This window comes from Dipodomys spectabilis, unplaced genomic scaffold (assembly GCF_019054845.1).
Source record: "Dipodomys spectabilis isolate Male_0828 unplaced genomic scaffold, ASM1905484v1 ptg000001l, whole genome shotgun sequence".
NCBI lineage: Eukaryota > Metazoa > Chordata > Mammalia > Rodentia > Heteromyidae > Dipodomys > Dipodomys spectabilis.
Genome location: NW_024870678.1, coordinates 15443158 through 15464354, shown reverse-complemented (window position 1 = coordinate 15464354; position 21197 = coordinate 15443158). Strand labels below are relative to the sequence as shown.

The following is a 21197-nucleotide window of genomic DNA, read 5'->3' as shown; positions in this document are numbered from 1 at the left end:
ATACAATCTATTTTTAAAATGTTAATTCTGATTGAATGGCATTGTTTTCCAACTTTATGTTTTTGCATATGACAATCTACATGTTGTTCATTTTATCTACTCTGTATTTAACTTTTGTTACTCAAAAGCCTTCACTACTCATCGGAGACTGTTTCTCTCTCAAAATGAGACTCTTCTATTTGTTACAACAATAGAGGACTAGACTACTAATCAGGCAGTATGGTAGCTCCCAAAAGTGCCTCCTCTGTTTGCCATTTTCCAAAGAGGATGAGTTCATTCTCCTCCCTGTCTTCTTAAATAAGGGTTGATTTTCTAATTGTTTTGTTCAATGGAATGGGGTAAAAGACAGTAATCTGGAAATCCCATCTCAAATAAAGCCCCAGATCATGGTTTAAATAAAAATTAATATCTGTCAACTGGTAAAAGTTAAAAGTCAAAACAACCTATATGTAACACAAAATACATAAATCTTTTCAGCTGTGAGTTCTTCTTTTCCTATCTCTTATTTCATAACTTTGAGTCTGTTGTGGAATCATTTCATTACTTCATCCATTGCAACATCTTCCATCTAGTTTCACTCTATTTGTTCTTAACTCAAATAGTTACTCCTACATTAATCTTTTAAAAATATTTTTATTGTAAAGATCCTGTTCAGAGGGGTTACAGTTGCATGAGTTAAGGTGGAGTACATTTCCTATTGAGCATTGTTACCCCCTCCTTTATTTTTCTCCTAGGATCCCTTCCCTCCCAACCTCCCCAATTCCTCCCTCTTCTAGCCCCCTCCAAGTTGTAAAGTTGTAAAGTTCATTTTAACATAGTGTCTTGTACATCTCATTGTTACAATGGGTCAATCTGTATCCTTGTTTCAGTATTTTATTTCCCTTCCCTTTCCAAATTAGAAACATATATATGCAAGATGCAGGGCACCAGACTCAAATACAGTGACAACAGGGGTTATACCATTAGGGGAAGAACATACAAAAGCAACAAAAAAAAAGCACATAGTACATTTAAAATAACAGCAACAAAGAAAAAAAATCTCGTGTACATAGCTTGGGGTTCATTTCCCTTAGTATTATCTTATGTGGTCATATGTACATAGTTTTTTACCTTTTCTCCTTGTCTGGTAAGATTATCCTAGACATATTCTAATTATTGCAAATAAGGGAAACCATGGGACCTATGTTTCTTTGGGTCTTGCTTACTTCACTTAATATAATTTTTCCACATTCTTTCTGATGGAGGCATAGAATTCTATTGTATATATATACACATATATATGTGCATATATACATATATAGGTATATATACAATGGAATATATATGTATATATATGTATATATACCTATATATGTGTGTACTCAATCTTAACTTTATTTTCATATTTGAATTATCTTAGTAGTTATATTTTGCAACTACAAGTGTTAGAATACAATGGCAACAGGGATAAAGATGTATGTTTTCTATTTTCATTTATAACATAGTCAATTTAACTCTCAACTCTTAGACATAAAATTTGATTCAAAAGCATTCTACTGCTTAAACAGAAATCTAGACTTCACAATAATTTCATCATCACAAAATATGACAGGAAAACAGTCATAAAACATAATATTAATTTTCATGTATCACTTTGTGAGTCAGAGCAATGAGAAACAAATCTGATGTATTTCTCTTGCTCTACTAGATGGAAAATCGAACACTAAAATTTTAGAATACTCTTTGTATCATATTTTTCTATGTAATTTTACACATAACATTACTTTTCACTATAATAATTCAATTATGGTTTAATCCCGAATCATATAAATTACTTAAGATATATTATTAAAATTCCACTTTAGTGCTTTCTGACCTTTATAATAACTAAAATAAGCTTTAAAAGTTGATTTTAGTTCATTCATTATTCAATCTGAAAAATAATTACCAATTATTTCAAATTACCTAGATGTCAAGATTCTCTATGACTTGTACTCAGACTGTTTATATGACAATTTCCCAGGAATTTTAAGTCTTTATAAACATTAACCCTCTCTCTGAATCTTAGTTTTCCTTATTGTGACTGTGACCTTTATCATAGGTCTGAAATAGAAATTAAATACTCCAACAATGATGACAGAGGAAGTTTTATGGCATATTTTTACTCTATCATGATTATCTGGTGTTAGTCCATTCCCATCACTGTGATAAATTACTTGAAAAATCAACTTACAAGTAGGACAGGTTTATTCTGGCTCATGGTTATACTACAAGGTCACTTGGTGCTGTTGCCTTTGGCCTGTGGTGGTAGACTACACCATCACAAGAGTGCATGGTGGAGATCTGTTCACTTATTGACAGCTGAGAAGAGAAAGATGACAGGGTGACAAGAGTCCTATGATCTCCTTTGAGGACATTCCTCTAATAAGCTAACTCTTTGCACTATATTCCAGTCCTAAAGGTTCTGCTAACTCTCAACTCCACAGGCTAGGGACAAACCTTCAACACATCGACCTACATTATAGTACCTACGTATTAAATTTGTTTTGTATACTCCACACTATTTCTACAATTATTCTTCTTTCCAATCAAACGATTGGATACTAAAGATTTGGAAGGGAATAAGGTAAGAAATGAACTAAATAAATTGTATATTTTTCTGCATGTAAGAAACTGGAAAAAAATTTACTCATTCACAAAGGAGGTGTTTCATGAGAAAAGTAATCTCAAAAAGAAAGTTATATTTAGAATAGATAAGAGAGATGGGGATAATTAAAAAAATTCAAGTTCATATGTTCATTAGCACATTAGGGTGATTGAAAGATCAGTGGAGAAAGAAAGTTAGCACTTTAAACACTAGGAAAAATGGTAACCATCATCTACAGTAAGTGGGAGAATCAGAGATCTTTAACAGATTCCACAAATAAGAAACTGAGGAAAGGAAAATTCTGTTAGAAGCTTTCTATGTGTAATGCTAATGAAATCTGCATACAATGCTTCTAAAAGAACCTTACAGTTGTCACCTATATTCTCCTTCAAAACAACTGAAGACAGGTTTCTGTTTCTTTTACAACATAGAATTGAACAACAGGCCAAAATGGGATAGGCATCAAGTGACTTCTAATACTCATCCATTCAACAAAAATGTAACTGAGTCTTCCATAAATGAAGGTAGCATATACAGTATAGTTTGTAGGGTCACCATCCTATTACTTTAAGTTTAGTATCAAATGTCTTTTAAATGACCATCCTGGAACTAAATCGAAAGGGCATTTTTCATGCCTGTCGATGGAGTGAATGTGAGACAAATAACTGTGTGTTATTATAGTCCCTAGAAAAGTGCTGGATAGGAAAAGAGGCACAGTTAAATACAAAGAGATGATCCATTTTGATACAGAGTATACAAAGAACAAAATCCCATGTATCACTATTATCTCTATGTACTAAAACCAGAAAGCCCAAAAAGCACCCTTAAGAAGCTGCAAACCAAACATCAGTATTTATGTAGCCTTCATGGATACAGAAAATGTTGTCAAATAAGAGCTTCTATTGGATAGGAAAAATGAGGTTGATGGAAGACATTCTTGCATAAGTTGAAATACTTTGTCCTACTCTGCTTGAGATCAGATTCCTCAAGGATCTAGTTGATGCTATTGGAATTGTAAATGAGTAATCTTTGGAACCCTTGTTACATGGTAATTGCTACTAGAAATATGAGAACGTTTTAAATTACCATGATGAGAACAACATAACTGGGTTATGGATAGGGTGTCACTAAAATTGGTCAGAAATTTTAAGAGAAATGCCAGATTTAAAGTTTGTATATTGACTGTCATAGAGAAAAGTTAACATAACTAGAGCAGGCAGGCCTGACTGGAGCAAATCAACGAATATGTCTTCATATAAAAAGAGGAACTGATTGTGGATGAGTTATTGCCATACTGTCCAACTTTTCAAATTGAATTTGTATGTAAACTTTAATTTAGAAATGTAATCAGTCAATAAAAAAATTTTATGCAGGCTACATAAAAGATATGAGTAAAATTTAGTGCCCAGTCTCTGTTTAGTTTCTAGCCTCTAGCTCTTCCACATGGTAATAACCAGTTGATGAAATGCTTCTAATCTGAACCTAAACTGGTATGCTTGATATTGTGAATAGCATACAAAGCAGCTGCTTTCCACTGAGCAATATGCTATATACAGTGCTGCTGTTCACTAAAGAGTCTGGTGGCAAGTCCACAAAGAATTCTGAAACTTAACAGACCCAGTCATTTTTCTTTCCAAGTGCATTTTGTTTTTGTTTTGTTTTGCCAGTCCTGGGGCTTGAACTGAGGGCCTAGGCACTGTCCCTGAGCTTCTTTTGCTCAAGGCTAGCACTCTACCACTTGAGCCACAATGCCACTTCCAGCTTTTTCTGTGTACATGGTACTGAGGAACTGAACCCAGGGCTTCATGCATGCTAGGCAAGCACTCTACCACTAAGCCACATTCCTAGCCCCTCCAAGTGCATTTTTATGCTAACTAGAATTATGTCTTTAAGATAAAATTTAAGTGTGCAAGCCAAAGCTATCCCAATGTCACATAAGAAGTATCTCTGAAACGTCTATCTTCTAGTAGTTTGTCTCTCATATGTGACTGTACACAAATCAAGAGAAGTGATTTCAGTTTGAATCTTCACTCAAAAAACTTGATTACAATTTTTAAACAAAAATTACAAGAGGTTTTAGGGGTATAACTCAGTGTTACAGTGCTTATTATTCATGATGACCTGACTTTGACCATTAGAAGCACAAAAAAAGTTTACAGGGAAACAGTAAAAGTGGAAAGGATATACTTGCCTAGTGAGCACAATACCCTGAGTTCAAATCTGTTCAGAAAAAAATAATAAATTCAGTATTTAGAAAGTTTATTGATATAACAGTTTCTCCCCTTCAATACCAGCAAAGATAAACATTTCAATATTGTACTATTTAGAAAAAATCTTTGGTTATTACTTAGGCTTATCTATTTCTAGAACTTGGATCTAAAGGAGGAACTTCAAAGAAAAATTACAAATCCTGGAAACCAGGTTTTTTCAGTACTCTCCATGTCCATTGTTCAACCTTTTCTTTTTTTGGGGGGTGGGAGGAGGGTGGATGGTCCCTACAAGCCTCCACTCAGATCATGTCTACTGTTTCTGGTAGAAGCCCTATGTTGATGAGATCTGGTTTGGATAATGCCACCTTATATAAAGCAACTAAAAAGACTAAATAAAAGTTAAAGTACTTTTCTAGCAAGCTCTTTATAACATTTAAGAAACAATCAGTCCTTTTGTTTCAAGGGCTCAGATGTCCAGACATGCATTCTGTGAGAATTTCATATGGGTCTAAAAACTGTTTTTAATGTTTTATTTGGTCTGTAAACATGACTGAAAATTTTGTTATTTATTTTGGTTTCATTTGGATTTGGTTAAACACGTTTATAAATGGAGAATGATCAAGGTACACTGAATGCATATATGGACATGTCAAAATGAAACCCACTTGTACAACTAACAGGCTAATTTTTTAAATATGGACAAAATACTTTTCTTCTCTTTTGTTTCTAAACATCTTATAATAACAAAAATATAAATTCTAAATCACGGACACCAGAGGGCCAATAAAAATCCACCAAAGTGTTATTGGTGGACACTATCTTTAAGGAATCCTGGTCTTCAAAGATGAAGTCTCTCATATGAGAATTACCTAGTCATGGGCAAGTGAAAGAATATTGTACCAGGTACACTTGTCAAAGTAAAACATTTTGTCTCAAACCATTAAAATTCCCTGACAGAGGTTATCAGATTTTTTTTGCTCTTGGGACAGTAAGAAGCAGAATGGGATACTGTCAGTGAGCTCTCTATTGCTAATATCTAAGGTAACCAACCTAAAGGAGGAAAATACTGGGCATAGCTCGTGGCAGTCTGCCTGACTAGCAAGTGAATCCCTGAATTCAAACTCCAGTGCTATACAAACAAAAATAAATAAATAGAGAGGAAAAAAATACAATTTTGGGTCATGGTTTCAGAAATTTTGGGTCAAAGGTCATCTGTTTCCATTTTTAGACCTATTCGATATAGAACATGGTGTGGACCATGGAAAGAGAAAGGTGTTTGCATATAGCTAGCCAATATTTCTAGCACATTTTTTTGTTGAAATTGTTATTCATTACGTGTTTTTGATATGCCTGTATAAGGTAAGCTGAGCATCAACAGTCTTACATATATGCTCACGTCATTTTTTTTCTTGTGCCAGTAATTGGACTCTAAACTCCAGGTCTCACACTATTGCTTAGCTTTCTTGCCCAAGGATGGTGCTTTACCAATTGAGCTACCCCTCCACTTCATGTTATTTGAAAACAACAGTTGTACAACCCTTCCATAAACAGGTATCGCCATTTCTATAGGATGGTACTTGCTTTATTAAGACTTACAATGTGCTTTCAATTCTTCCCAATTATTGATAGGTATATTTCATATAAGGCCTTCATTGGCTGAGATATATTTCTTCTATACTGTTTTTTTGAGTCCTAATCACAAATGGACATCAATTATTAGATGATTTTTTAAAATATACTGACTTAATCATGGTTCTCTCTTTACTGTGTCATACCACATTGACTTGCATGTGTTCAAAGTAGTCCTTTGAGTTTTTTTTGAGGTTTCTCCCATAGTATATTTTTTCATTTCTGATTTTTTCTATGCCACATAATTTATTTCATACCCATTTTCAACTTTCATCTGTATTCTTTTAAAAAAATTGGGTTATTTTAGTATACGAAGGCCTAGAGGGGTGCTACAAATATTACCCCTCCCACACCATAGAGAGAGTAAAATTCTCTATTCGTATTATCAAAAAGCCAACTATAGAATCTACACTTCCATACCACCACCAATAATAATAAAATACAACTATGCATCTATCAGAATACTGTGAGGGAGTCTATGGCAATAAGATTTAATAGACCAAGTCTTAACACCCAAAATGTTTATCTTTCAATGAAAAAATTCATAATATGTAAACAGCGAGATTCCAAATTGAATGATAAAAGTCAACACTAAGATAACACAGATGTTGAGTTATCATAAGAGGATTTCAAAGCAGTAACTCAAGAAAAAATATTCCCATGAGTAATTAAAACTATGCTTGAAAATACGTGAAAATAAAGTCTCAGAAAAAAACAAAAATAAAAAATATAATAACTGGAAAAAAATTTAAAAATCCCTTCAATAGGTCAGTCACAGGGTAAGGGGAAAAACAATGAAAACAGTGAATAATACAACACAGAATTTAACTCATCTGATAAACAGAACAAAAACAGACCCAAAAAACTGTGTCATCAAAGTCCCATAATCAGGGACAAAATGACTTTGAGAAAAGGCTTTCTGTAACAAAATACAGGATATAACCAGAGAAATAATGCAGATTCACTCAGAGTACACAGGATATAACCAGAGAAATACATGTCATCATAGTCAAGTTTCTAAAAAAATGAAAAAGAGATCCTAGGAGATAAATAATCCATTAACCATAGAAGAAAAATATTTTGAAATACAAAAGATTTTCGTCCAAACACATGATGGCCAAAGGAAGTGATATAATATTTTCAAATGCTGTAACTATTGTCAATTCTATATCCAATTACAGATAGTTCAGTAATCAAGAGGAATCAAGACAATCCCAATGGAACCTAGGAAAAATTATCAGGAAGGCCTAACCTAAAAGAATGGTTGAAGGAAGCTCTCTAAACAGAAAAAATATTGTTTAGAAATATATATTATAAAACAGTTACTAAAAAGGATTGGAAGACTCAAAACAGTAAGAATATAATCATTCCAAACTGAGATACAATTGTAATTCATATTAAAAAAATCTTAGCAAGATTATTTTGTATAGACAATATTATTCTAAAATTCATAAAGGCAAAGAAATACAGTAATAACTAAAACAGCTCTAAAAACAATCTACATAATTTAGAAAAGCTATAGTGATAGAAACCACTTACTGATAGAAATATAAATCAGAGGAATAGAACAGAGTATAGGAATAGGCCAACATACTGTTAACCCCAAGTACAGCCAACAGAAATTTGATAAAGATGCAAACGAAATTCAACAGAGAAAAGAGTTGTCAACTAATGACAGTAGAATTGGCATTCACTGCTATATACCCACAGACACACATACAAACTTTTCCCTAAACCTTATTCCTTATAAACAAAAATGGATTAGAGATGTAAAATTAAAATACAAAACTTTCAAAATATAGTGTAAGAAAAAAATTAGAAGTTAGCTTTTGATGGATAATCCTTAAGTATGACATTACTAACACAATCTATAAAAGAATAATAAATCAATACTTTTCTTCTTTAAAATTAAAAACTTAAGGCCTATGTAAAAATGTACATGAAAATGTTCAACATATTAGCCAATATGGACTATGTCCCCCAAAATTCATACATTAAATCCTAACACAAAGGTGATAGGTAAAATTAGAAAAGATAAAGCCTTTTAGAGGTAATTAGGTCGTGAGCAAAGAATCCTTATAAAACAGATTAGCATATTTGTGGGATAGACCCTAGCCCTGTAGCCTCTTTCCTCCATGCCGAGATATTACATAAGTTAGCATTCTGAAACCTGGAAGAGGGCATTCACCAGACCCCAACCATCTGAGACAAGGCATTTGGTATCCTTATCTCAGACATGCAGCACCATAACTGAGAAATAAACTTTTTTATAAGCACCCCAGTATATGGCATTTTGGTATAGAGAACTCAACTAAGATATAAGACATTTTGAAAATGCATATAAAAACATTGAAGAACTTGGGTCAGAAGAGTATAACAACAGACTCAAATGTTTAGGATAATGTGATCTTTCATGTACCACTAATAGAAATGTTAAATAGTATAGCCACGGTAGAAACAGTTTGGTAGGTTTTGGTTTTTGTGGGTTTTTTTCCAAGCAAAATGTATTCTTAACATTTGTCCCATTTATTGCAGAGATGAAGACATATGAACATGTTAAAAACATGTGCACAACTATTCATCATGATTTTATTTGTAATAGCTAAACATGGGAAATTACCAAAATGTTCCATTAATACATACACAGAGTATGATATAGCCAAACCACTGAACACTACTCACAAATCAACAGGAATTACTGATAGGTACAACAACCTGAATGGACCACAAGGATGAGAGAAAATAAAAACCCAAAAATCATGACTTATTATGACACCTACATGACATTCTCAAAATGACCTAATTATAGAGATAGAGAAGTTATTAGTTGTCATTGCTTAAAATGGAGGTCAGCAGGGGATAGCATATATTTTAAAAGGTAAAATATTCCTGTGAGTTAACTTCAGATGCTTCAGTACCAGAAAAAAATACACATACACACTTCTCATCTAACCAGTATTTTAATAATCATAATATAAACTAATATGAAAAATGTTTTTATGATTTGCTACCATCTAAAATAATAAGTATAAAATATTCAAGAACATTTTCTTTGGCTTCTAACCTTTGCTCTTCTTTAGAATTACCTGTAAAAGGAAAAATAAAGATTCATATTATATGTATAGAAATTAAAACATAATTCTCAACAAAAGATTAATTAAACATGTATACAACATACAAGTCTCTGATTTGTAAAAGCCAATTTGGAGGGTCATCAGAATTCTTTCCCTTATAAGTGACCTCAGAACTTGGAAAAAATTATGTTAAATGAAGTAAACCAGGCCTAAAGAGATATAGGCCCCATGGTTTCCCTTATTTGCAATAACTAGTATATATCTGAGACAAGCAGAAACGGTCAGATTAAGTTGATGTTAGGCGAAAATGAATCCCAAGATAAGGACTCAAATGTTTTTTCTCTGGCAACTGTTTCTAACAAAATTTCTTTGTTGCTTTGTATGTCCCTTTCCCATAGTATAACCCCTGTTTTCACTGTATTTGATGTTGGTATAATTTGGGGAGGGGAAGGGAAAAAACAAATTGTTTAAATAGGGATACAGGTGGACCCATTGCAACAATGAGATGTACAAGACCTTATGTCAAAAAACGAACTTTACAACTTTGGTGGGGAAGGGGCGGTTGGGAAAAGGAAACCATTTTTTTCTTTTAAATCAATCCTCTGTTTATATATTTTTTCCTACTATATATATTTTTCTTTTTTCTTTTTTTTTTGGTCGGTTGTGGGGCTTGAACTCTAGGCCTGCATACTGTCCCTCAGCTCTTCAGCTCAAGGCAAGCGCTCCAACCACTTGAGCCAGGTTTCTGAGTGGTTTATTGGAGATAAGAGTCTCAGAGTTTCCTGCCCAGGCTGGCTTTGAACCTCAATTGTCAGATCTCAGCCTCTTAAGTAGCTATTATAACAGGCTTGAGCCACCAGTGCCTGGCTACTACAATTCTCTTAATTGCAACAAAAAGCTAGAAAATAATCAGGATAACTTAAAATGTCCATAAAGAAACTTTAGATAAACATCAAGGTTATATAAAGTTTCAGATTAGGAATGGGTAAACATCAATTATTCCCTAAGCAATGGTAAAGCAATAACATTAATTTTAAGGAAAAATAACTTCATAACTGAAATCTATTCACTTGAAAAGCCAAACATAAGCTAAGGTACCTGGATCAGGCAGAGGCAATAGCCCTGGTAGTATTTTTAAAGCTAAAGAAATGCAGACTTTACCTTTGCTGCAGCCAGAATGTGATCCTTGCTAATGATTCCACACTTTTTCTCACAAGCATTAGTCCTGGATTCTTCTGCTAATCGTTGAACAAACAATAAACAGTTCAAATGAACCTTTAAAAGAAAAATCAAAATGAATTCTTAATATCAAACACTAATTCTAAAATAAGGTTGTTTTTAAAGATCCTAAACTTTACTGCATTGCAATACATGAAAAAAAGGGCTTTGTACAATAGATAGAAGACCACAGAAAAGTATTTAAAGCATCACATTATATCAAATTTAAATGCCAACTATTCCTGCTTCTGATTCCAAATAAATTTATAATGTAATTTAAATTTCAAAAAAATTCTAAATAAAAACATATCAGTGACGATTTTAGGCCCTTTTTTCCTACTTTTTACTTTTTGCTGGTCCTGGGGCTTGAACTCAGCCCCTTGGCACTGTCCTTGAGCTTTTGTGTTCAAGGCTAGTACATTACTACTTAAGCCACCTTTCTACTTCCAGCTTTTGGTGGTTAATTGGAGATAATAATCTCACACTTTTCTTTCTTTTTTTTTTCTCACAGACTTTTCTAACCAGGCTAAGTTCAAACAGCAGTCCTCAGATCTGAGCCTCCTGAGAAGCAAGGATTACAGGCATGAGCCATCTGTGCCTGACATGAGGTATAATATTTTTAATCAGATATTTGAGTATTTAAGCATTCAAAAATATAATTTAAGAATGATGAATTAAAATTTTTAAGTTTCATTTCCTTTTTTTATTAGCCAATCTATTGTATAAAAGGGTGCTTTTTGTTTTGTTTTGGTGCCAGACTGGGGCTTGAACTCAGAGCCTCATGCTCTCATTTGGCTTTTTCCAGTCAAGTCTGGCACTCTATCACTTGAGTCACTCCTTCAATTCCTGAACTGAAAATTTTATGTACAAAGGTCAAGTTCTTGTCATTTGTGAATTTTCTTAATATATAAATCATTAATAGTGGTGAGCAGAAAACCATTAAGCAAAGAAATAGAGTGGATATATGGCATATAAGAGACAGTAGAGAACTGCTTAATGGAAGCCAGAGAAGACAAGTAGGTCAACTAGGAACAGCTAATGAGCAAAGAATTCCCTTACCCTACCACTACACCTGCTTGGAATTTCAACTCCACTTCTCTTCCATGCCACACAGATCCCCTCCCACCACAGAGCTCACCTGACTATCTGGCACTTGGGCAAAACTGGATGGATATTGAGAAGCAGACTACTTGAAAAATGTTTGCCAAACCAGATACAGTGGCTAGTAGTTTTCTAGAGATCATTGATCAGTTATAGTTCTTTCTCTATTTAGAAGTCCCAGCAAAAGTCCAGAACAAACTACCTAAATATTTGTTCAATGTGAAATCCAGTATGCCTATAACACCTCTATCACCACCATAGAGTAAGAGCAGTAGTAAAAGAGCCTATATTGCCTTTTCTTATAGAAAATAAGAAAAGAACATCAAGAAGAGTGCAAATTATTAGAAGTAGTACTACTATTCCAGAAGAGAAAAATGTTATGTTTTTGCTGTAGAGACCAAACAGTGGGAAAACAAACAATTCTAGAGTACTCTAGAAAAAAAAGGGGAAATACTTCAGGGTAGCAATGGATGGGAAGACAGTGAAAAACTTCAAGAATTACAGCCAAAAGAGAAGTTAGAAAAACCAACCTATGTGAAGAACAATTGAAATGATTTCCTCCCCAAGACTATTTGTTAGCCGTGGGTCTGTATATTTCTCTGAAAACTAGGTGTCTGCTTTAATGGCTCCTTTACTCCAATAAACTGAACATGTGCTTTATTATTTGAATAGGTAAAGTATTAACTGAGGGCACTTTGGAGATCAATCCGGGTTCTCTAATAAAATTAAGAGCTAAAATTAAGAGGAAACTGGACAGTGTTTAGCACGGTGAGAAGAGAAGGGAGGGTAAGCAGAAAAGAATTTAAATGTTTTTTGTTGTTGTTGTTAAGAGAAAAATGCTCAAAAACGGGTATTTTTTTAGGTGTAGCTTCCATACCACTTACCAACACAGAAAATCGCAATGCCAGATGTTTCTATTACTATTGAGAAACCATAAGCGAAGCCCACCCGGTGCCCGTGGCTCCCACTTGTAATCCTAGCTATTCCCTGAGATCTGAGGCTTTAAGGTTCGAAACCAGCCTCGGCTGGATAGTCTCTGAGAACATTCCCCCCGCCCCGCCCCCCAAAAAAGCTGGGAAGTGGGGCTGTGAGTCAAGTGGTAGAACAGTATGGGGGGGGGGGGGGAGCGGGGGAGAGGGACAAACATTTCCTCGGCAGTCAGCTGACGTTACCAGCAGCCCCGGCCCCTTTTCATTTATTCTTAAACTCCAGCTGCCTAATTTCGGCGGTTCCTCAGCTCGGCGTTAGGACGGTGAAGTCCGCGAGGCGGGGTGCGGCCCCGGCCCAGGCCCAGGCCCAGGTCCGCGAGGCAGGGTCGCGGCCGAGGCCCAGGCCCAGGCCCAGGTCCGCGAGGCGGGGTCGCGGCCGAGGCCCCGGCCCAGGTCCGCGAGGCGGGGTCGCGGCCGAGGCCCAGGCCCAGGTCCGCGAGGCAGGGTCGCGGCCGAGGCCCAGGCCCAGGTCCGCGAGGCGGGGTCGCGGCCGAGGCCCAGGCCCCGGCCCAGGTCCGCGAGGCGGGGTCGCGGCCGAGGCCCCGGCCCAGGTCCGCGAGGCGGGGTCGCGGCCGAGGCCCCGGCCCAGGTCCGCGAGGCGGGGTCGCGGCCGAGGCCCAGGCCCAGGTCCGCGAGGCGGGGTCGCGGCCGAGGCCCAGGCCCAGGCCCAGGTCCGCGAGGCGGGGTCGCGGCCGAGGCCCCGGCCCGGGTCCGCGAGGCGGGGTCGCGGCCGAGGCCCCGGCCCGGGTCCGCGAGGCGGGGTCGCGGCCGAGGCCCCGGCCCGGGTCCACGAGGCGGGGTCGCGGCCCCGGCCCGGGGTCGAGGCTCAGGCCGGCCCCGCCCTCCTCCCGCCCGGAGCCGGTCGACTCACCAGCAAGTCGCCGCGCGACACCAGACGTAGGTGAGGCTTCTGTCGCTTAAAGACGCCCTTGAGAAAGCCGCGGGGAGCCTTCCGCTTCACCGGCCTCCTCCGGGAGACCGTGGTCGACGGCGGCATGCTCCCCGTCACACGGCCGGCTCCGAGAGCTCCCGGCCCGAAGGTTCGAATTCGCCGCCCAGGGCCCGCGCCGACGCGGGGCAGTGACGTCACCCGAGCGCGTCCCGGAAGAGCCGAGGATTGGTAGAAAACGCCCACGGTGGGCGGATCCCAAGCGCTCTGGGACTTCATTCAAGGTCCCCGGGCCTCAATCCCTGCTGCTGGGGTTTTCACTGCTCATTGGAAATAAGTTCCCAACTGGTGATGGGAAGCTGTAAAGAAGTAGTATCAAATCAGGACAGCCACGCTGGGTCTCCAGGCTAATGCAGTCTAATGAATATAAATTTTATTTTTAACAGGATTTTATTTTCCAGACCTAGTGCTTGAACTCAGAGCCGGGGCGCTGTCCCTGGGCCTCTTTGTGCACAAGGCTAGTGCGCTACCACGTGAGCCGCAGTACCACTAATGGCTTTATTATCATCATCATTATTATTATTTTATTGGAACTAAGAATCTCATGGACTTATCTGCCTGGCTGGCTTTGGACAGTAATCTCAGATCTCAGCCTCCTGAGAAGCTAGGATTACAGGCATAAGCCACAAGAGTCTGGCTAATCAGGATTTTTTTTAAGAACCAGAGCCTTCCATACCAGATGATCTTAGCTTACATGGCAAAATCATACATAAACATATCATTTAACTCTGTAACATTGTTTCCCACAATTGAGCAAATTCCCTTCTTGGTATCTGCAAAGATCTGAATGTTTGTGTTCTCCAATATTTCTATGTTGAAACCTAGTCACAAATGTGATGAGATTAGGAAATGGTGCCTGTGGAGGTGAGGACCCAGCTAGAAGGCTGGGTAAATCACTGGTGCCACAAGGTGCTCCCTGAACTCAATAATAATAGCAGCTGATCTTGGACTTCCAAGACAAGTTTTGGAGTTGGATAGAGGCAAGCAGAAAGGAGCCTTTAAATTTGTTTGCACTTTCAGGTCTTTTACAATGAAAATTTACAAGTTTTAAAATATGTACTTACAAGCATTTCAGGTATAGCAAGTATGAAAGTAACGATTTTAATTTATACATGTAGCAAATCTATATATCACTTAATTTAATCTTAACAAAACTATGACATAAGGGTTGGTATGAACATAGTGCTTTTGTTTGTATACAGACAAACGGTCCAAGTGTTTAAGTGGATATTTGGAAGAATTAACTCAGGTGTTTTAATTTTTACATATACTATACTGTCCTTAAATATAAGTATACACTTACCATTTTTTTTCTGAATTACTTTTCTTCTAAAATTCTACATTTTGTCTACCTTCCTTTATTAAAGAGTCAGAGCAAACATTAGGAAACATCATCATAATCTAAATGTTCTATATATTCACTGTTTAATCATTTTCACAAATGTAATATTCCTTTGCTTTAAAAGGTCAAAATCACAATGAAGCTATCAGAACTCTGACAGCTAAAGTAGTCTTCACCCAAAATGGAAGTGTCCTGAGGACCAGATAGTTCTAAATTCAAAATCAGGGAGAGTAAGACAGAATTTTACTTGTTTTTTGTTTGTTTGCTTGCTTGCTTGTTTTTGTTGTTTGGATTTTTGGGTTTTGTGGGGATTGGGGTGGTTGGAATAGAATGGCTTCTAGAAAGATCATTGTTTCCCTTCTTTACTCCCGTTCATATATTCCTATGGTACATATTTGTCCTAATTTGTAAAGGGAAAGGCCACTTAGGGCAATTTACAAAATTAAATTTATTCATGAAAATTTCATGTTTTTTCTCCTTTATGTTAATATAAAGACATGGAGTTCATAAGAAATAATTGCAAGTACATTATATAGTTAGAATTTATACTTACACTAAATTATTAATATCTGCTAAAATATTTGAATTGTTTTTTCATAATCTGTCCTAAAGGAATTATTGCAAAACAGAAAACACACATTTAAACATAGTGAAATATTTTCAAAAAGTAGTCTAAGATATAAATTTGTATACATGCATTAACATTATTATGACTATATTAAAATGAGGTTTATAGGAGTTAATAGCTTACTGGGAAATCTATATTAAATCCAAATGAAAAAAATAATGTTTATACACAAAAAGAAATTACTTCAACTCTTAAATAAAACATGTTCATACCCATAAAATAGGAGGAATCACATCAAAACATAAAATTTTAGATAATGGAAATGAGTCATTCTTAAATTGTCCACATTTCCTATTAAAAAATATACTTCAACATGATGATATTTTATAGTTTGGATAATTGGTATTATATAGTTTAAAATATTACCGAGTTTAGTTAATTAAATAATTCTTTTAGAAAATTACACTTAAAACTTAAGAAAATATTGTTCAGTTTTTTTACTTGATCTTGCAAAATAATTTGATTATTTCATAACTTGTAATAATGTGCACATATAGACTATATTACCAAGTATGGTATTCCTGTGCATTAACGTTTTTGGATCATTTTAATAAAAATGAATATCTTAGAAGATTGTTTGTTACCTGCTTTTTTGCACTCATTAGCAAAACATCATTAAAGGGTTACTAATTAAAACAAGAGGTAAGATTATTTCTGATTGGAAAGTTTTTGACATGTTATTTCATTCACATCCTAAAATCAGGTTAATTATAATAATGGTTTAGTTTAACATATTTAAAATGTATTATATGATTTTTTTGTTTCTTTTGAACATTCTTGCCCCATGGCATATCCTGTTTTCACTGTATTTGACATAGGTGCCCTGCATCTTGTATATATATTTTTCTAATTTGGGTAGGGGAAGGGAAATAACAAAATGCTGAAATAATGATCTAGGTTTATCCATTGTAACAATGAGATGTACAAGACACTATGTTGAAAACAAACTTTACAATTTGAGGGAAGGGGAGGGGAGAGTTGGGAAGGGAAGAGATGGTAGGGAAAAAACAAAGGAGGAGGTAACAATGCTTGATAGGAAATGTACTCATTACCTTACTCATGTAACCATAACCCCTCTGTACATTAGTTTTACAATTAAAAACATAAAAAAACATATGATAATGGTTTAGGTTAAATAAAAAAATGAATCTGCCAGATGTAGCCCAGTTGTCAAAAATTCTTAAAACTTTATATCTCTGTTTAAGCTTCATTCATCATTTGTGAGACATAGAATTGCACAAAATCTTGGAAAGTGCACTTTTCATTTTCTCAGTTGTCCAGTTGTTTACAAGACAAATTATTCCAGATTGTTGAGAAATTTCACATAACGTATATGGCTTCTTAATTAATATTCATAATTAAAAATTTTTACCTCAGCCAAGTACAATAACTTTACTGATCCTATAGTAAAACACTATTCAAAAGCTATAAAAAATTAAATATAATTCCATGGCATACATATGAAAATAATCATACATTATATAAATGTAACAGTCCAAAATTAATTTTGAAAATCAATACAATTTTAATTGGCAAGATTTTGGGGGTAATAAACAAACATCCTAAAGGGATAATAATATGAATTGCACTAGGAAATAAACATAAATGTGTGCTTGATACCATAGTGATGTAATTTAAGCAACAATAAGTTTCAATTTTAGCACCACTGGATTGATACAGTTATTATTTGAGATAGTAATTTTTCTGAGATGCAAGGAAAAGAGGAATCATTTATATGTTCCTAGAGAAACTCTAAAGAAAATAAACTGTATGCAGTGCACATGATTTACAAAACAAATTATTCTAATAGATTTTTGCCCTTGATATGCTGTGAAAACAAATATGAAAAGACTTGTTACTAAACTTTTTATTGTAAAATCAAGCGTTTTGAAACAGAACTATCTCATTAACTGAATTGTTCAAATAGTGCAATAATGATATATAGCTGTTTAAATTATTCGAAAAAATCTATGTGTATTAATATGAATAAATCCCTAAACCATAATGTTGGATAAAATGGAATATTCAGAAAGTTTCATACAGTGTAATAATGTATCAGTGAGTGCAAAGACTGCTTCCTCTAAAAGCACTCACTCTTTACTTGGGCCTTGCAGATATCTGAATGAGAGGCTACGACAAGATAAATATTTAGGATCTTGACCTCCTTATTTCTCTGTTACCTTTGCTGCTTTTAACTTTAGGTCATATTTGTGCTCAAATGCATGTTAATAATTTAAGAAGCATTTAATTAAAAAACAAACAAAATGTTTAAATAGAGATACAGTTTGACCCATTGCAACAATGAGATGTACAAGACACTATGTTGAAAAACAAACATTACAATTTAGATGCCGGGGGGGGGGGGGGGGGGGGGGGGGGGGGGGGGGGGGGGAATATAGTTGAGGAGGTGGGAGGGAAGGGATGGTAGGGGAAAAACAAAGGAGGAGGCAACAATGCTTGATAAGAAATGTACTCATTACCTTGCTCATGTAACTGTAACCCTTCTGTACAGTATTTTTCACAATAAAAAACTTATTTAAAACAAACAAACCGGTAGCCCTACTTTTAAGGCTGACATCATACCCAATAGATTAGCACCCACAAGCTTTTAAAGCATCCTTCACAGACAAACAGAACGACACTTTAGTAGTCTTCAGGTCATTGCCCTAAGTCAGAAAAATGACCCAGTCATTATCCCAACTAATGCCATTTTACCTTTCTCACTTGTTCTTTTCTAAGTCATCCACTCCTACAGTCAAATTTGTTTGATCAGACAACAGGTTTGACCAATAAATATCAGGTTTGACCAATAAATATCTTGTATCAGTGTGAAACTACCTTCCCCTCTAGGTAGTGAAAACTTTCTTACTGTTGACAAAGCTCTACATGACTAATCCTAAAAAAATGATCAACCAGGCTATGACGTAACCAGCATCTGCACCAATGCCAGCACCTAACACTTGCCCTCCCCCTCCTGCCTATCCTATATACTTTAAGAATATTGTTAGCAACTTGGAGAGCTAGATTTCAGTCATGAGACTGCTAGCATTTTTTTTAACCTTAGGTATGCACACTAAGAATAATTTTTTTCCTTCTTTACCAACACTTTTTCCATTTGGGGGTGGGGGCAGAGGGGTATGAATGGTCAGACCTGGATTGCTAGCTAGATGTATGGCTAGTACTCCAGAAGCAAGTACATCAATTTCAAATCTTACATGTTCAAATATTAGAATGTGAAACAGCAGTGCAGTTTTACTTATATAATCACTGGACACAAACCAACTTCATCATAATGAGTGTCTGTTCAAATGGAGGAAAAGATAAGTAAATTATAGGGCTCTAACTTCTCCTATTTGTTAAAACCAACAAAGAAAGATATTCACAAAGATCAAACACAAATGATGAAATATGAAGAACTACATAATTTCAATAATGAGCACATAGTCCTGTGGGTTTAAAATGTTTTGTAATTTAAAATATTAAGGAACATGCATAAAATTAAATACAGATTTTAGTGCACTATTTATTATAATTAGAAAAAATAATTATCTTATCAGTAATAAAAGGGAAATGAATATGTATTACATACAAATTACACTACAAAACACATATTCACAAAGATAATACAAGAATAATGTAATCCTGTGTAAGTATTCCATTTATTTCATGAAGGTCCCCTATTCTTTATTCTATCAAGGGTGGGACATATTTTGACTTTTGACTAGACTCTATGACTTGCAAGGCTCAATGGAATGTTATCAAATATGTTACGTAGGCCTATAAAGTTCTTTGCATTGGGACTTGCTCTCTTGTTCCTTCACCATAATCTTGACAACATGCCAATTCTATCTTCCTGAGGAATGTGAGAAATACCTAGAAGAGAGCTGAATTTTCACTAACAAGACTCCTGCAACAAGCAACTTCCTCAGAGCCCCTAGCTGACTATACATAGATATGTAAGAGAATCCAGTTAAGACCAATGAGCTAAAACCAGTCCACAAAAAATGCCTTGCCTAACAAAGATTTGTGAGACAAAGGTTCTTTCAGTTCTCTCTATCAAAACAGTAATTTACCAACAAGAATAGTGATTGGAAAAAATGGCTGCCAAGAAATGTTTATAATTTAAATTTCTAACCATCATTTTGTTGGTAATTTAGATAAAAGGTCTAGAATAAAGCTCCTTTCCAATGTTTCTCCAAATATTTCCCTCCTAATTGTCTCTAACAGGAATTGTATTTGTATCCATTTACACTTAGTAAATGGATAGTTAGGCACAGTTAGTACATAGTTACAGTTAGTACATAGAAATCTATCTCTGCTATGAGTAGAGAGGTTATTTCTTGTGCAGACAAGCATTCATAGCATTTTCTTGTTCTTACACATGTGCATGTATGTATTCCTGAAAAGTGGTCCTAAATCATGAAGAGAATATTCTTGGTTATTTGGGTATGTAAAAAAGTGGAGGTTTCATTACTATTAGTTAATACTAAGTTACAGAATTCCTTGCAATATTACAGATAAGGTTTTTAACTGTCACTCTTAAGTGTCCTTTTGTTTCCATCTTATAATTAAAAGATTTCTTTGATTTAAAAAGATAATACTGAAAATTAAGCTTTTTAATAAAGGTAAAAATTAGGAGCTGTCAAATATGAGTCAGTTTTTTTAACTCTGGTACTAGGGTGTGAACTCCTCCTTATGTTCTTGCTCATCTGTTTTGCTCATGGCTGGTGCTCTACTACCTGAGTCATCCTCCAGTTCTAGCTTTTTGGTGGTTAACTGGAGGAAATAAATCTTTATATCTGTCTGTCTGGGGTGGACTTGAACCTGATCCTCAGATCTCAGCCTTCTAAGTAGCTAGGATTATAGGAATGAGCCTCCAGCACCTTGCTGGCTGTTAATTTTATCACTATTCTGAGACATAGCCTAAGTGTTATGCCTCATGCAGTTCAGATTATAAATGACCAATAGCTGATGAGGTCAATCCTCCTTCTCAAACTCAAGTTGTAAACTATTCTAAAAACTTTATTATTTCACCCATAGAAATGGGTATTTTACTCATAGAAATGCTTAATACAAATGTGTTTTAATCCTGAATTGAAAGGATATGACTTGAAAAAAGTGTAGAGTTAGAAAATTTTCACTCCTACCAAAAACAAGGTGCTTCTAAAATACATCATTTTAGGCAGCAGTTAAAGAATAATAATAGCATGGTGTTAAACAAACCTAAAAGTAACTTCTTTACATTAAAACTATAGATAAACTTTACTACTGCAGACATAAAAATTGGGAGAATCTATAGTTTGCTTGACATCAAGAAAACAAGTAAAATTTCACAATTAGCATTCATTTTAATGTGTAAGTTAATATGTATAGCCTGTATCCCAGCTCTCTATTAAAATTATTATACCTAGAATAATTGGAGTTATAATTT

The 21197-nt window shown here is 35.5% G+C and overlaps 1 protein-coding gene across 2 annotated transcripts; it reads right to left on the bottom strand.

Annotated features, from left to right (window-relative positions):
* Window positions 1-9409: 9409 nt before the first annotated feature.
* Window positions 9410-13932, bottom strand: Cenpw (centromere protein W). Of its 2 annotated transcripts, XM_042695672.1 has the most exons (3): window positions 13719-13917; window positions 10701-10814; window positions 9410-9551 (listed from the first exon to the last, which is right to left on the bottom strand). In XM_042695672.1, the coding sequence occupies exons 1-3, from the start codon at window positions 13842-13844 to the stop codon at window positions 9525-9527; spliced, it is 267 nt and encodes an 88-aa protein (XP_042551606.1). In that variant the 5' UTR covers window positions 13845-13917; the 3' UTR covers window positions 9410-9524. The 2 variants fall into 2 exon arrangements, with proteins under 2 accessions (XP_042551606.1, XP_042551692.1); XM_042695758.1 differs by lacking the exon at window positions 9410-9551 and having other exon boundaries at window positions 10697-10774; window positions 13719-13932.
* Window positions 13933-21197: the final 7265 nt, after the last annotated feature.